General features: G+C 44.8%; 1 protein-coding gene across 1 annotated transcript; it reads left to right on the forward strand.

Moving 5' to 3' along the window:
* Window positions 1-6802: 6802 nt before the first annotated feature.
* LOC123111285 (ribosome biogenesis protein NOP53) lies at window positions 6803-11293 on the forward strand (the record flags this gene model as incomplete). Its single annotated transcript, XM_044532044.1, is given in 11 exon segments — window positions 6803-7045; window positions 7464-7654; window positions 7736-7831; window positions 7971-8051; window positions 8195-8305; window positions 9096-9202; window positions 9664-9783; window positions 9872-9994; window positions 10568-10634; window positions 10701-10777; window positions 10934-11293. Coding segments are annotated over 11 exon segments (1224 nt in total). The 3' UTR covers window positions 10953-11293.
* Window positions 11294-14925: the final 3632 nt, after the last annotated feature.

Here is a 14925-nt window from a genome sequence, read left to right on the forward strand (position 1 = left end):
CGCCCGCGGTTGACGCGCTCCGGCTGCGTCCGATGCGCTCTCACCGCGCCCCCCCCCCGCACCGTCCCGCATGCGCTGCGTCCGCCTCTACTCCCGACCGCACTCCCCGTGCAGCCCCTATCGCCGCCCGGCCACCACCGCCTCCATCTCGCGGCGCCTGGCCGCGCCCGCCAGGGCCGTCGCCGTCCGGGGCCTCCCCTACTCCCCGCCTCCTGCCGTTGTCGAGCGAGGCCGCCGACGTAGCTGGACCTCGCGCCCTCGCTGTGGTGACCTCGGGCACGGGCGCCCATTGCCCGAAACCGCCACGCCCGCACCCGGCGCCCAGCGCCCACTAGCGCCCGAACCCACTAAGGCCCCTGGGGCCTATGACAGATGGGCCCCACGCCCAGAATGTTTTAATAAAAAAAGGAAAATAAAATAAAAAAATAATTAATTAATTAATTAGTGGATTAATTAAGTTAATTAATCATATTTAGATTAACCTAACTAACTAACTAATTTAATTAAACAGTAGTTAGATTAGTTAAACAATGATTAGGCTAAACAGTCAATGACCAGTGGGTCCCACACGTCAGCGACCCAGTCAACACCTCTGTTGACTGCTGATGTCATGCTGACGTCATGGTGACGTCAGCAGACACTATTCTGGATAATGTTGATTAAATTAAATAAATAAATCCTAAAAATGATTTAAATCTTTTAAAATTAATATAAAATAAACCGTAGCTCGGATGGAAAAACTTTGTACATGAAAGTTGCTCAGAACGACGAGACGATTCCGGATACGCAACCCGTTCGTCCGCCACACCCCCCTAACCTATCGAACTCGCAACTTTCCCCCTCCGGCTCCTCTGCCCGAGAACACGGAACCCCGGGAATACTTTCCCGGATGTTTTTCCCCCTTCACCGGTATCACCTACTACCGCGTTAGGGCACACCGAACACCGCGTATTGCCTTGTTATATTTTGTGATGCTTTGTTTGCTCTGTATTCATTATTTCTTCCCCCTCTTCTCTCCGGTAGACTACGAGACCGACGCTACTGCTGACCAGTTCGACTACGGAGTTGATGACCCCTCTCTCTTGCCAGAGCAACCAGGCAAGCCCCCCCCCCTTGATCACCAGATATCGCCTATTCTCCTCTATACTGCTTGCATTAGAGTAGTGTAGCATGTTACTGCTTTCGTTAATCCTATTCTGATGCATAGCCTGACATTGTCGCTACATCTGTTGATACCTTACCTGCAATCCTAAATGCTTAGTATAGGATGCTAGTTTATCATCATTGGCCCTACATTCTTGTCAGTCTGCCTTGCTATACTATCGGGCCGTGATCACTTGGGACGTGATCACGGGTATATACTATACATACATACATACTATACAGATGGTGACTAAAGTCGGGTCAGCTCATTGAGTACCCGCAAGTGATTCTGACGAGGGGGCTGAAAGGACAGGTGGCTCCATCCCGGTAGAGGTGGGCCTGGGTTCCCGACGGCCCTCGACTGTTACTTTGTGGCGGAGCGACAGGGCAGGTTGAGACCACCTAGGAGACAGGTGGGCCTGGCCCTGTTCAGCGTTCGCGGATACTTAACACGCTTAACGAGATCTTGGTATTTGATCTGAGTCGGCTACGAGCCTATACGCACTAACCATCTACGCGGGAGTAGTTATGGGTATCCCGACGTCGTGGTATCAGCCGAAGCACTTCAGACGTCAGCGACGGAGCGGCGCGCGCCGAATTGGACTGGAACGCCACTAGGCTAGGTCTGCTTTCGGCCGCGTACGCAACGTGCAGGTGTGCTATGGGCGATGGGCCCAGACCCCTGTGCGCTTAGGTTTAGACCGGCATGCTGGCCTCTCTGTTGAGCCTAGGTGGGGCTGCGACGTGTTGATCTTCCGCGGCCGGGCATGACCCAGGAAAGTGTGTCCGGCCAAATGGGATCAAGCATGTTGGGTAAGTTGGTGCACCCCTGCAGGGAAGTTAATCTATTTGAATAGCCGTGATCTTCGGTAACAGGACGACTTGGAGTTGTACCTTGACCTTATGACAACTAGAACCGGATACTTAATAAAACACACCCTTCCAAGTGCCAGATACAACCGGTGGTCGCTCTACCTCAGGGATATGAGGAGGGGATCGCCGGGTAGGATTATGCTATTTGGAGATGCTATTTGGAGATGCTACTTGGAGATGCTACTTGGAGGACTTCAATCTACTCTCTTCTACTTGATGCAAGACGGTGGCTGCGAGAAGCGTAGTCTTCGACAAGATTAGTTATCCCCCTCTTATTCTGGCATTCTGCAGTTCAGTCCACTGATATGGCCTCCTTACACATATACCCATGCATTTGTAGTGTAGCTCCTTGCTTGCGAGTACTTTGGATGAGTACTCACGGTTGCTTTTCTCCCCCTTTTCCCCTTTCCCTTCTACCTGGTTGTCGCAACCAAATGCTGGAGCCCTGGAGCCAGACGCCACCGTCGACGATGACCCATACTACACCGGAGGTGCCTGCTACTACGTGCTGCCCGCTGGCGACGTCCAGGAGTAGTTAGGAGGATCCCAGGCAGGAGGCCTGCGCCTCTTTCGATCTGTAGCCCAGTTTGTGCTAGCCTTCTTAAGGCAAACTTGTTTAACTTATGTCTGTCCACAGATATTGTTGCTTCCGCTGACTCGTCTATGATCGAGCACTTGTATTCGATCCCTCGAGGCCCCTGGCTTGTATTATGATGCTTGTATGACTTATTTATGTTTTAGAGTTGTGTTGTGATATCTTCCCGTGAGTCCCTGATCTTGATCGTACACGTTTGCGTGCATGATTAGTGTACGATTGAATCGGGGGCGTCACACCTAGTAGGACTCCACATTTGGCGCGCCCCCTCCTAGGGTCGGCCTCCTCCCCCCTTGCTCCTTCATATACGGGGGCAGGGGGGCACCCCATGACACACAAGTTGATCTTCGTGATCGTTCCTTAGCCGTGTGCGGTGCCCCTCCTCCACCATATTCCACCTCGGTCATATCGTTGCGGTGCTTAGGCGAAGCCCTGCATCGGTAGAACATGATCATCGTCACCACGCCGTCGTGCTGACGGAACTCATCCCCGACACTTTGCTGGATCAGAGTCCGGGGATCGTCATCGAGCTGAACGTGTGCTGAACTCGGAGGTGCCGTACGTTCGGTACTTGGATCGGTCAGATCGTGAAGACGTACGACTACATCAACCGCGTTGTCATAACGCTTCCGCTTACGGTCTACGAGGGTACATGGACATTACTCTCCCCTCTCGTTGCTATGCCATCACCATGATCTTGCGTGTGCGTAGGATTTTTTTTTGAAATTACTACGTTCCCCAACAGCGGGAACTACTTCTGCCGCCGCCACCAGATCGTCCCCGACAACCTCGTTGTTGTGTGCATCTCAAGACTCGACCTCAAGGTCCAATCTACAACTATGACTCCTCGGTCATGTGCAGGTTTCGTTGCAACAGGCACAACTGCGTTGGTGACATTGAGCATGCAATGTAGTTATTTTTTATGATGTTAGTGTTGAACTTTATGGTGTGTGGCTAGACTTATGGTATTTGTGCTGAAAACTTGTTAATATTTTGGCCAGGAGCAGCACCCTGGCGTGGAGCAGGGAAGGATGATGCCCCTGCTGTTAATCTAAGTAGTTTGCCGTCATTTGGTTGCTTGCTTTGTTTGATCTAATATGTGCTTGCTGTTGTGCTAATCATGTGGTGGTAAGGCCACCACATTTAAATGGGGTGAGCAAAACACAAACGTTATTTGCAACCAAACAACTGAAGTTTGCATCTGCTTGCACCCTAAGCACGAAAATGGCAATGGAATAGCAGGGGGTAAGTGCCACTTTATGCGATGCAGGCAACCAAACACATGTTGCATCTGCTGCATATGAGGCTGCATATGAAGAACCAGCGTGACTGAAGATGGACATGCAATGCAGCTACAGTTGAAAACTGAAACCAAACACGCCCTTAGGCCCTGTACAACGGTGGGTGCTTACACAGGTGCCTCACAAGAAAATCCGGTTTTTTTCCTAAGAATTGATTACACAGGTGCTTAGAACGGGTGGCAGAAGCAAAGTTTTGCTTCTGGTGCCAGGCGGTGCTTACAACAAATAACCGCCAGGATGGGTTCATTGGTTTGTTCTTTCAAAAATCCTGGGAAGTGATCAAGGAGGATCTGATGGCCGCTATTCATAAGCTGTTCATTGGAAATGGGAGGGGCTTTGGGAGGCTTAACCAAGCCCTCATCACTCTCTTGCCGAAGTCCCTGGATGCTTCTTCTGTCTTTGATTTCCGGCCGATTAGCCTTGTGCATAGCATGCCCAAGATCGCATCCAAGCTTCTTACCTCGAGGCTTAGGCCGCGTATGGGAGAACTTGTCCAGGTGAATCAGTCAGCTTTCATAAAAGGGAGATGCTTGCATGACAATTTTCTGCTCGTGAGACAAGTGGCGAGGATGATGCACAAAAGGAAAGCCAAAGGTGTTCTGCTCAAGCTTGACATCACTAAAGCCTTTGACTCTTTGTCATGGCCGTTCCTGTTTGAAGTGTTGCGAGCTAAGGGCTTTTCGGAGCGGTGGATTTCTTGGATTGCCACCATGCTTACGACGGCTAGCTCAAGAGTGATCGTGAATGGGCAAGCGGGAGATAAGTTCATGCATGCTAAAGGTTTGAGGCAAGGGGATTCGATTTCCCCTTTGCTCTTTGTTATAGCCATGGATATCCTTACACATATTATTATCAAGGCGCATGAAGCTGGAGTTACGAGTCGCATTCTTGGATGCAGCCCGGTGCAGAGGCTGTCATTATATGCCGATGATGTGGTCCTGTTCATCAAACCCACACGGCCGGACCTGGCGTTAGTCAGAGAATCTCTTACCATCTTTGGAGTTGCCTCTGGATTGAGAGTAAATTTTGCTAAATCTGCGGCTATTTTGATTCGGGCAGAGCCGGAGGATGAGGATATTGTGAAATCGGCGCTGCCCTGGAAGCTTGCCACCTTCCCTTGTAAGTACCTTGGGTTGCAGTTGAGTATATGGCAGTTGAAAAGATCGGAATGGCAGCCTATGGTGGACGCGGCCCTCCACATGTTGCCAGGATGGCAAAGGGGCTTGGTGACTAGACCAGGCAGGCTGGTTCTCGTCAACCAGGTCATGAGAGCACGGGCCACCCACCACCTTATGGTTGCGGAAGCGCCAAAATGGGCTCTTGACAAAGTGGACAAAGGATGTAGGGCCTTCTTCTGGGCCGGGACCGAGGAAATCAAGGGAGGTAAATGTGTTGTAGCTTGGGCGAGAGTATGTAGGCCGAAGCTCATGGGAGGGCTAGGCGTCATTGATCTACACAAACACGGCATTGCTCTAAGGTTGAGGTGGGAATGGCTCAGGCGCACGGACCCCTCCAGGCCGTGGCAAGGGCTTTCCTTAGTTGCGGACAAGTCGGTTGTGCAAGTGTTCAGTAGCTTGGTGAAATGGAGAGTTGGTGATGGGGACAAAACATTGTTCTGGAAGGATACATGGATCCAGGGTGCTACCATTGCAGAGGTCGCTCCGTTGGTGGCAAAGTCGGTTCGTACGCAAGTGGCCAACAGGAGACATGTCCGAGAGGCACTTGACATGCACTCATGGATGCATGATGTGATCGGTGACTTATGTACGGAAGACCTTACCCAATTTATAGGCCTTTGGGAGATACTTGAGGAGGTGCATCTGGATGAGCAGTCCGAGGACAGTCCGATTTGGGCTTGGAATGCGTCGGGAACGTACACTGCATCCTCTGCGTACAAGATGTTATGCGAGTGAGGAGTTAGATTCCACTCCTTTGGAGCTATTTGGAAGTGCTGGGCCCCTCTGGCGTGCAAAATCTTCATGTGGCTAGCAGTCCAATACCGGCTATGGACTTCCGACAGAAGAGTGATGCATAACCTACAAGATCAAATTTCCCAATGCTTTCTTTGTGATCAAGAGGAGGACACGGTGGATCACATTTTGCTGCAATGCGTGTTCTCGAGACAAGTTTGGTTCACTTGCATTCTTAGGATGGGATTGCCCACGGAGCTTTGCCCAACATACGATTCCGGTTTGGTGCATTGGTGGTCGGACACTAGAAAGCGGTTTCTAAAGCACGCTAGAAAGGGGTTTGATTCTTTTGTCATGCTCATCTGCTGGACGTTATGGAAACAAAGGAATGCGATGGTGTTTGGTTCGGGCCAGATCAAGAGTGAACAAGGCACGGTGGACACGATCTTTGATGAGTTGAGGATGTGGGCCACGGCAGGAGCTTTTGGAGAGCAATGTATGTTAGAGTAGTCGAGTAGTGTGTGCGTGGAGTGATGGCTCGGTCGGGCTGGTTGTAGCCCAGCCGGCTCTTTGTAAACTCTTATACATATCTCTCTCCCTTCTATAAAGCTAAGGTACGCCATTGGCGTACCCTCGAAAAAAAAACAAATAACCGCTCCTTTAAGTCACGATGCCTCGACTCAGTGCCTCCATCGGCAGGCAAAAAATAGAAAAAAGGCCCAGCTAGCACCCCATACCAAGCACTACGCGTTGAGGATTAAAGAAATTTTCGAGGCGCCATGCAGCTAGCACCGGTGCACAAGCACCAGCGTTGTACAAGGCCTTACAGAGCCAGGCCCACAACTCAAGGACCCCACCTGGCAGTGCAGCAGCCCTCTCCAAATAACCCAACCCGTCGAAGGCCAGAAACCCTAATAACTTCCCCGCCTCCCTCCAAGACCCTTCCCGCTCCCCCGAGGCGGCGGCGCGAGCGAGCGAGCAACCGGCGGCGATGGGCAAGGCGGCGAAGAGCTCGCGGAAAGGGAAGAAGGCGTGGCGCTCCAACATCAGCACCGACGACATCGACGAGTTCTACGAGAAGCAGACGCGCGACGCCCACGCCGGCGCCGCCGCCATCCCCTCCCTCCCGTCCGACTCCCTGTTCTTTGTCGACAAGCCCGCCTCCGCGTCCTCGTCCACCTCCTCCGCCGCCAACGCAAACGCCTCCGACCCTGCCCCCAAAGGTCAGCCAGTGAACCCCTCTCTGTTCTTCTGCGTCTCCCGACGTTAGTCTGAGGTCTGGTGATCTAGCTCCGGATTAGGATTGAGGCACGGTCACGAATTCGAGGCTAAAGTTTTTGATACTAGAGTGCAGTGACATGAAACATACTGATCATATGGTTTTGTTAGTTTGTGAATCTATTTACCTAATGCTGTAGCTGCTCCTTTCAATGTTAAGCACTAGGTACTTGGTGTCCTTGATGAAATTGTTATATTAGTTTCATATTGGGGCTCAAAGTATGCATGGCTGCATTATATGTTTGATGTACTGAACTGTAAAAGTTGCCATGTTCAATAAGCTGTAAAAGGTCGCCCAAATTACTAGTTCTTTTGCCACTCATGTACGTTATAGTGGCGCTGAACATTTGTTACTGTTTGTAGATGTTCCTGTCAAAAGGAAGATTGAGAAAAACAGGGAGAAGGTCCTTCACCATGAGAGTGTGTTGAAGCGGAACCCTTATATACAGACAATTCCATCTTCTTTGATGTCAAAGAAGGACAAGAAGAAGTTCAAGAAACACGCAAAGAAAAAGGAATTGCAGGAGTCACGGGAGGAAAAAGTTGTTCCCATGGTATTAGCTGTTGGAGAGTTGTGCAACTTCCTTTCTCTTTGAGGCCCAGCTTGCTAATTGCTGGATTTATTTCGTTTACAGGAAGAGGATTCAGCTGAAAAGAACCTCGACATCTGGGGTGGAGATGCTAAAGGGGCTCCTTTGCCCAAAAAGGGAATGAAAAGACTCAAGAAAAATGTAAGTTTGAATGTGTAAAGCTTGCAGTCATATCTGTGCAAATCTGCAAACATATTTTCTTGCAAAATGATCTGCATCTGTAGCTTCTGCATTTTTGTCGGTATCAAAATGTCTAGCTTTAATGGATTACTTCTTGCAGAAATCTACCACATCTGTGATTCCCGCAGTTGAAGTTGAGCCTCAAGGATGTTCATTTAATCCTCCACATGAAGCCCATCAAGTATTGTGCTTGACGATATGTTTTAAGTTTAGGATATTTGTATTATCATCCACTTCTTAATTGCTAAACCATTGGCTGTTGGATGTCTGGGCGCTTTTAATAATAAGTTCTTTTACTCATGTTGTTTGTGTTGATTTCTGTAGGATGCTCTTGCTCTAGCCGTTGCTGTTGAAATGCGCAAGATCTACACGAAAGAGTTAGGCCCCACACCAGTGCCACTTACTGTTCTTGGTCAAGCAGTAGCTGAAGAAGACGTAAGTTCTACGACTGTCTTACACATAGCCCCTCCACGAGATAACTGGACTTTGGACAATATCCCGACCTTCTATCTGAAGCCTTATCTGCTTTTGAATACTTTCTCACTCATTATATTGGTATATTACTTCTGATGAACATATGATATGCGGTATGATTCTTTTTAGAGAGTTAGGTTCCAAGGAAGAGAGGCCTTTGTATTCTTGCAAGTCTACCTTGCACCAAGTAGTAGAACAAAAAATCCTTGTAATGCTATTGATGAAGGTTGTCATCCAGGCACAATTAACATTAGTATAAAGACCGATATTATTCATCTAATCTTTTTAAGGTGCTATCTTATTGTCTAGTTCATCATGAGATTTTTCATTCTAGTCTATAGAGGTGTTTTGTAAGTATATCACCAGATGACAAGTTGTCTGATCTACATATATCCGTACCCAGGCTCATGCCATCTAGGCTGTAACAAGCTATGTAAGCAATGTAACATGTATTCTGTTACTGGATGTATATTTTTTGAATTAGATTTCTGTAAATATACCAGAAATGTGCAAATCATATTTATAAGAATATTAAAAACGAGACATCAATGCAAGATGAACTCGTTCTTATTTGCAAGTTATGTTCTGCAAATCATTTGACCTGTATATATATTGGAATTTTATCAAAACCATTTCAGAGTACTTGTCAGCTGCTGCCTTTAGTCTCGGAACAGTATAGTATCGTTCCATGCTGTATTTTGTGTTCTTGTGATTCGACATGCTTATCCTTTTTCTTTCACCTGGTCTGCAGAAATTTTTTCTTGATGCTGCCGATGATGGAGATGCAGCTGCTGATGGAGATGTAGATGCTGCAGAAGGTGATGGAGACCAGGATGCTGATGCTCTAACTGGAGAGAGGTTACACTCAATTATGTTATGAAAAATTTATAGTTATTATGAAGTAAAGCTGTACCATTTTGGCTTCAGTACATCATACTTGTATTCTCATGGCTTTTGTGAGTAGTACTAGTACATGTTAATGATGGTTGAAGCTTAGTGTGACACCGCCATTCACTATTTTTGACATGTTTATATATTCTGCTATTCTGCGAAATGTGTTAGTTCTTCAGAAAGTTGGGCGCTGCTAAGTGTTGTCTTATTCTTCCATTAGTAGCATTAGAAAGCTAGCAGAGTCCAGGAGGATTGCAGCTCACATTTTAGAACTCGATTGGAAGATTTTGTGTTCTTTAGAACATACCTTTTTGATGTTTCAATTTGATTGCTTTAGTGTCAATTTGCGAAATATTATTGGAATAGCTGTTGTGGCCAGTTTATCTTTATAGATGACTTTTTTAGTGGTACGATTTATTAATTTTCAGGAAGACCAAAACAAAAAGAGTTACGAGAGTGGAATTGAACAAAAGGGCTCGTCGTAAAGAGAGGTTAAGGACAGAAGCAGATGCAAAGAAACTGGAAGTTCTTTCAAAGCAAATAGACAGGTAGGTTTCACATTCCTGTGTCATCAAGCTCCCAAGAATGGTCCTCTTTAGTTCTCTGGTTACATTTTTTTTGCTCTTTTTTTTGCAGCTTGCCAAATATATTAGAGGAGATAGCAAAAGAGGACAAGGAAAAGGAGGAAAAGCGCATAAGGCTAACCGTGGCTAAGCAGGAAAGACTCGAGTCAGCCCCACGTCGTCTCGGTAGACACAAGTACATTTCTAACACGGAATTGATTCTTGTGCCTTGAATAGACTTGATAACAGTGGCTATGCAATTCTTGAGGTTGTTTGGTAAAAATGACTGAGATTTTGGAGATCTTAGTTTATATATCAAACAGTTGGTTATTCACATTCAAGTTAGTAGTAGTCAAATGTTTCCAGAAGACTTGGGTAGTAGTTCATTTTTCATTTTTTTAAGGAAGGTGATGCTGTTTCATTCAAGAAAGCTCTCTTTCTGGTATTGTGTATCTAAATAATTGCTTGTCTTGCATCTTATGACAGAAAAATAGTTTTTTAAACAGTTGCAAGTCTGGGCTACATATGTTAGTGTTGCTATATTTTCATGAAACTTACAATTGCCAGTGTAATCTGTTCTATTTCGGTAGAGGTTTAAATAATAATTAATCTGCTCATTGATATACCACCTGTTCTACTATGCTGTAAAGTTTGATGACATTACTTTTCTTGGGAGGTATACTGTATGAAGTATTTTTTTTGCACATGGTGTCATATTTAGCTATGAATATTTGATTCTCCGACAATAATTAAAATACGAATGCAACAGGTTTGAACCTGCTCCCGTTCAAGTTCTGTTGACAGAGGAGATTAGTGGTTCACTTAGAAAGCTGAAGGTAACATTCTCTTGTTTTGTTGCTCTCTATAATTCTGCAGGAGCTAACCACTATATCTCTGTGCAGGGGTGCTGCAATCTAGCAAGGGATCGCTATAAGAGCATTGAAAAACGTGGTATGCTTGCACCAAACAAGAAATTAAGGTCTGTCTTTCTTTGTTGGTCTTATTACATGCAATTTATTTGACGTTGCAGTTGCTTTGCTGATTAGAAAGTTGTAGCGAACACTGTTATCTCCATTGGTTCGTCTGAAGGCCAAAAGATACCCCCGCGCTGACACATTTATTTATCCATGAGCAGCAAGCGCCCTCGCCGCTAAATGCATGGTGTATGTTCCAACATGGCGAGGAACATGGCAATCTCACTGGGAGTCCAAAACAACTTGAAGTGATGAGGGAGGCCAGTGCTGACAAGGTTATGGAAAATATAGTTCTACAAATAGACTGGGGGCCAGCACAATTTGTCTTGTTAGTTTGATGAGGGAGTTAAAAGACTCGCATCGCTTGAATTTTAGTCTGGCGCTCCCTCATGTCTGGCCCGAAAATGGCCTTCGTGCCACTCGGGCAGGTTTTGTATACCAGACTTCCTACTATCTTTGTATCGACTGTAATGGATAATTATGTTCTCAGCAAAAGTAATGAAAGTATGCTGATATCATCATATCCTTCAGTATGAACTATGAAGATTGCGTTTTAACTGTAAAATAACTGCCAACTGCTCCTTGTTGATTTCAAAAGAGTAAATAACGTTGGTGACCCCTCATATGAGTTGTGTTCCTAAGACATTGGAAACATCTTTTGAATGCAAATTCAGTTATTATTTTAGGGTATATATGATTCATCAGCTAAATCAGTGGTCAATGTTAGAAAAAAGCACACGAGGGAGTAATGTAAACTGGAAGAGAAGTGGTATTTGATTATTGAGGTAATATCATTGGCGGTCATAAAACTTGTGCTGCATGTTCAATTTGTTGCTAAAACTTGTAAAATGCGAATTTGTGGTCATCTAACTTGTTGTTTGGTGCAAATACGGTGCTTTCGACAGTATCCGGGTCTACACCCATGCCTTCATGGCATGGCAGCTTGGCAGTGGCCCACATGTCACTGTCTAGGAGTATTTTTTTTCCAGTTAACTCCCTAGATTATTTTAATTACGCCAAAAGGCCTAAATGGGACCCACTTGTAGTCAAACAGTATAAGCGATGATAAATATCATTTTGGAATGGCTGGATTCGAGTCCACGACCTTCTGATGGCGCGCACACCAGGTGAACCAACAAGCCAATGATAACTAGAACACCTGGGCGTGCCAGCTTAAATGGGCTATGATCAGTGGAGCCATTTTACACCTTCGTTTTTAAAAAAATTTGTAGATAGTACACCCTTCATTCTCTTATACATTTTGCATCTATAAAAGCCACTAACAATAATCAAGGCAAAAATTAATGATGTTTTCTCGTACTAGCAACTTGTTTAATACTTGCATGTATGTAGTCATAATGATACTCGGCTACTTCCTTCCCATTTCTTTCTTGCATGCATGTGGCGTAATAATGATTTCGGTTAACGAAAAAAAATTGGATTTCAAACCAGTCATTAAATTTTACGTTGGTATCTGTAATTTGAGCTTGTGACCTTATATAAAGGAATGAAGGGAGTATGTAAATTATGATACCGGTCAGAAAAATAATGTTTAATTATTCGTGTTATATACATTGCTACTACAGACAAAATAACTTACTTTCAAAACTGTTCATGTATTATTTTAAAAATATTTATATATTTAAAACAATATTTATATACTATGATTTTTTTTGCATATTTTCAAATAAAAAATATTTGTAAAATTACAATTCAAAAATATTATTTTAATTATACAAACATTTCAATAGTTATATGCACATTTGTATAGTTCAATTTCCATGTAATTACATATTCATAATTTAAAATTAAAATTGTTGATATGAATATTCAATTGTGTCTAATACAATGCACATGTTTATATTTAAATGTTTTATTTACTAATCATTATTTGTATGTATACTATTTTTAACACACAAATATTTGAACATAGTTTTATTACTTACGCTTTACTAATTATTTTTTATATAATACTCAGTCTTATATTAAAAATTGATTTACTAATCATCTTTTGTATGTATATAGACAATAGAGCATGAAGGGTGTCTTTGGTTGTGCCCTGGTGCGTTCAAGACCTAGCGGCTCCCTTATTTTTATGTTAAAATATTTGCTCATATATGAGCAGTACAATACTTGTATAATATTTTTTAGTTATAACTTTACAAATATTTGGATTAATTTAATTTGTACAAACAATTTTTGTAATCCATAAATATATTTTCGTTACTTCGATAATAATTTACATTCAAATTTCCAAAAAAAAAACAAAGGTGCAAAATGGTCTCCGCTGATTATAGTCCATTTGAGCTCTCAGGCCCAGGTGTTCTAAATGAAGAGTTATAGAACGTAATTACCTTTTTAGGCAACAAGTGTCTTTTGGCGTGTTGGTTCACCTAGTGTGCACGCCTTAGAAAGGTAGGGGTTTTGAATCCCTTCCCCTTCTACAATTTTTCTCTTATACTGTTTGACTGACAAGTGGGTCTCACTTTGACTTTTTTCCATAAATTAAAAAATCAAGGGAGTTATCTGGAAAAAAATTTACTCTTAACATGTGGGCTGCTGCCATGCATGCAGGGTGTACGCCCGGTTATAGTAGAGAGGTTAGATGACCATAAATTCGTATTTTACAAGTTTTAGGACCAAACTGAACATTCGGCGCAAGTTCTATGACTGCCAGTGATATTACCTCTTGATTATTTCCGAATAATGGTCAAATATTATCCCTTGCCCTTGCAGCCAGGTGCTACTCCAGCTATCTTCCGTTGCTATGCATGCAGCCTGCTATAGCTACTTTTTGTTGCCCTCTTTCGCAAGGTCATATTTACATGCTCGCAGATTCAACGTTTCACCATCACATGTCTTGAACCGAAGCTCAAACGATACGACAACACATAAATGAAATCAACTTCTTGCCGCCGCCGGCGACGTTGCCCGTGGAGCTCATCGTCACACGCACGTCACCACTGCGACCGGACAATCGGTAACTGGAGTACCAGATTTTAGGAATGATCGAAAGATTGCAGTTGACCTTGAGCTTACGAGCGGTTCGATCTGTTCAACTGATGATGAACGGCCGGCGACAGAGCATAGGCGAATATCAGTTGCTCGACTTGGACAGCGTTGGTTGTTGTATGCCTCTATTTGTAGGAGTGGGAGATGTGGGTAGTGCTGAGGTGCATGTATGTGTGGTATGTATAATGTATCGTTCGTGGAATGATCGAAGCATGCGTATACAGTTGGGTAAGTACAAGCAAGGAGCAACCTAGACAAATTAGTTAGGCCTTGAAGCTACTTAGAGCAAGTATAATAAGGTGATATAAGCAAACTATAAAGATTTAAATATTATGTTTTTGTTGAGCGGACTAGAGATTTATAGCCGGCTATAGCACGGGCTTCAATAATTTTTTTTTAAAAAGGAGGACGACCCCCGGGCCTCTGCATCTCGAAGATGCATGCAACCACTTTATTAATTATTCATAAAGACCTTACAAAGTAATACAACAATACGTCTAAAGCCATCATCTTGACAACATCTGTCGCTACTCCTATCCATTGATGAAAGTGTGCAGAAAGTGTGAGCCGAATACCCAGACTTCCATCAATCCGTCTTCAGAGCAGGTACCGATACATCGACCTTGCCAGGCCTGCCTCTGACGCCCCCATGGCGCCAGGCATCGCCTCCTCCCTACGCGCGTTCATCATCACGCATCCGTCGCTGAGACTTTGCTGCGCCTCGCCGTCGAGACTCCACGACGTCGATGCGTCACAGTGAACGCCGCTCCACCGCAGATGCCGTCCACTGGTCCCTCGAGCCTATGCACACCTCCAAGAATAACGCCCTCGAGTGGGGTACGGCACGTGAGTGCCGCCGTCATCCGACCGACTGATTTAGGGTTTCTCCCGAAGGTAGCGGATAGGGATCTAGAGCTTCTTGAAAGTGCTAGTTATCGACTAGGGGGGGGGGGGGTGAATAGGCGATTTTTATGAAAGACTTCAAAACACGATGGCTTTGAAGACAAACAGGTAAACTGCACCTATATAGTAAGCAGCGGAATGAAGACTACACTAGGCAAGCATTAGTCAAGCATACAATACAGGGAAAGCACGAAGACTAACTGCAACTAGGTAGACAGGATCAGTATGGAAGATAGTA

The sequence above is a fragment of the Triticum aestivum genome, chromosome 1B (assembly GCF_018294505.1).
Source record: "Triticum aestivum cultivar Chinese Spring chromosome 1B, IWGSC CS RefSeq v2.1, whole genome shotgun sequence".
NCBI lineage: Eukaryota > Viridiplantae > Streptophyta > Magnoliopsida > Poales > Poaceae > Triticum > Triticum aestivum.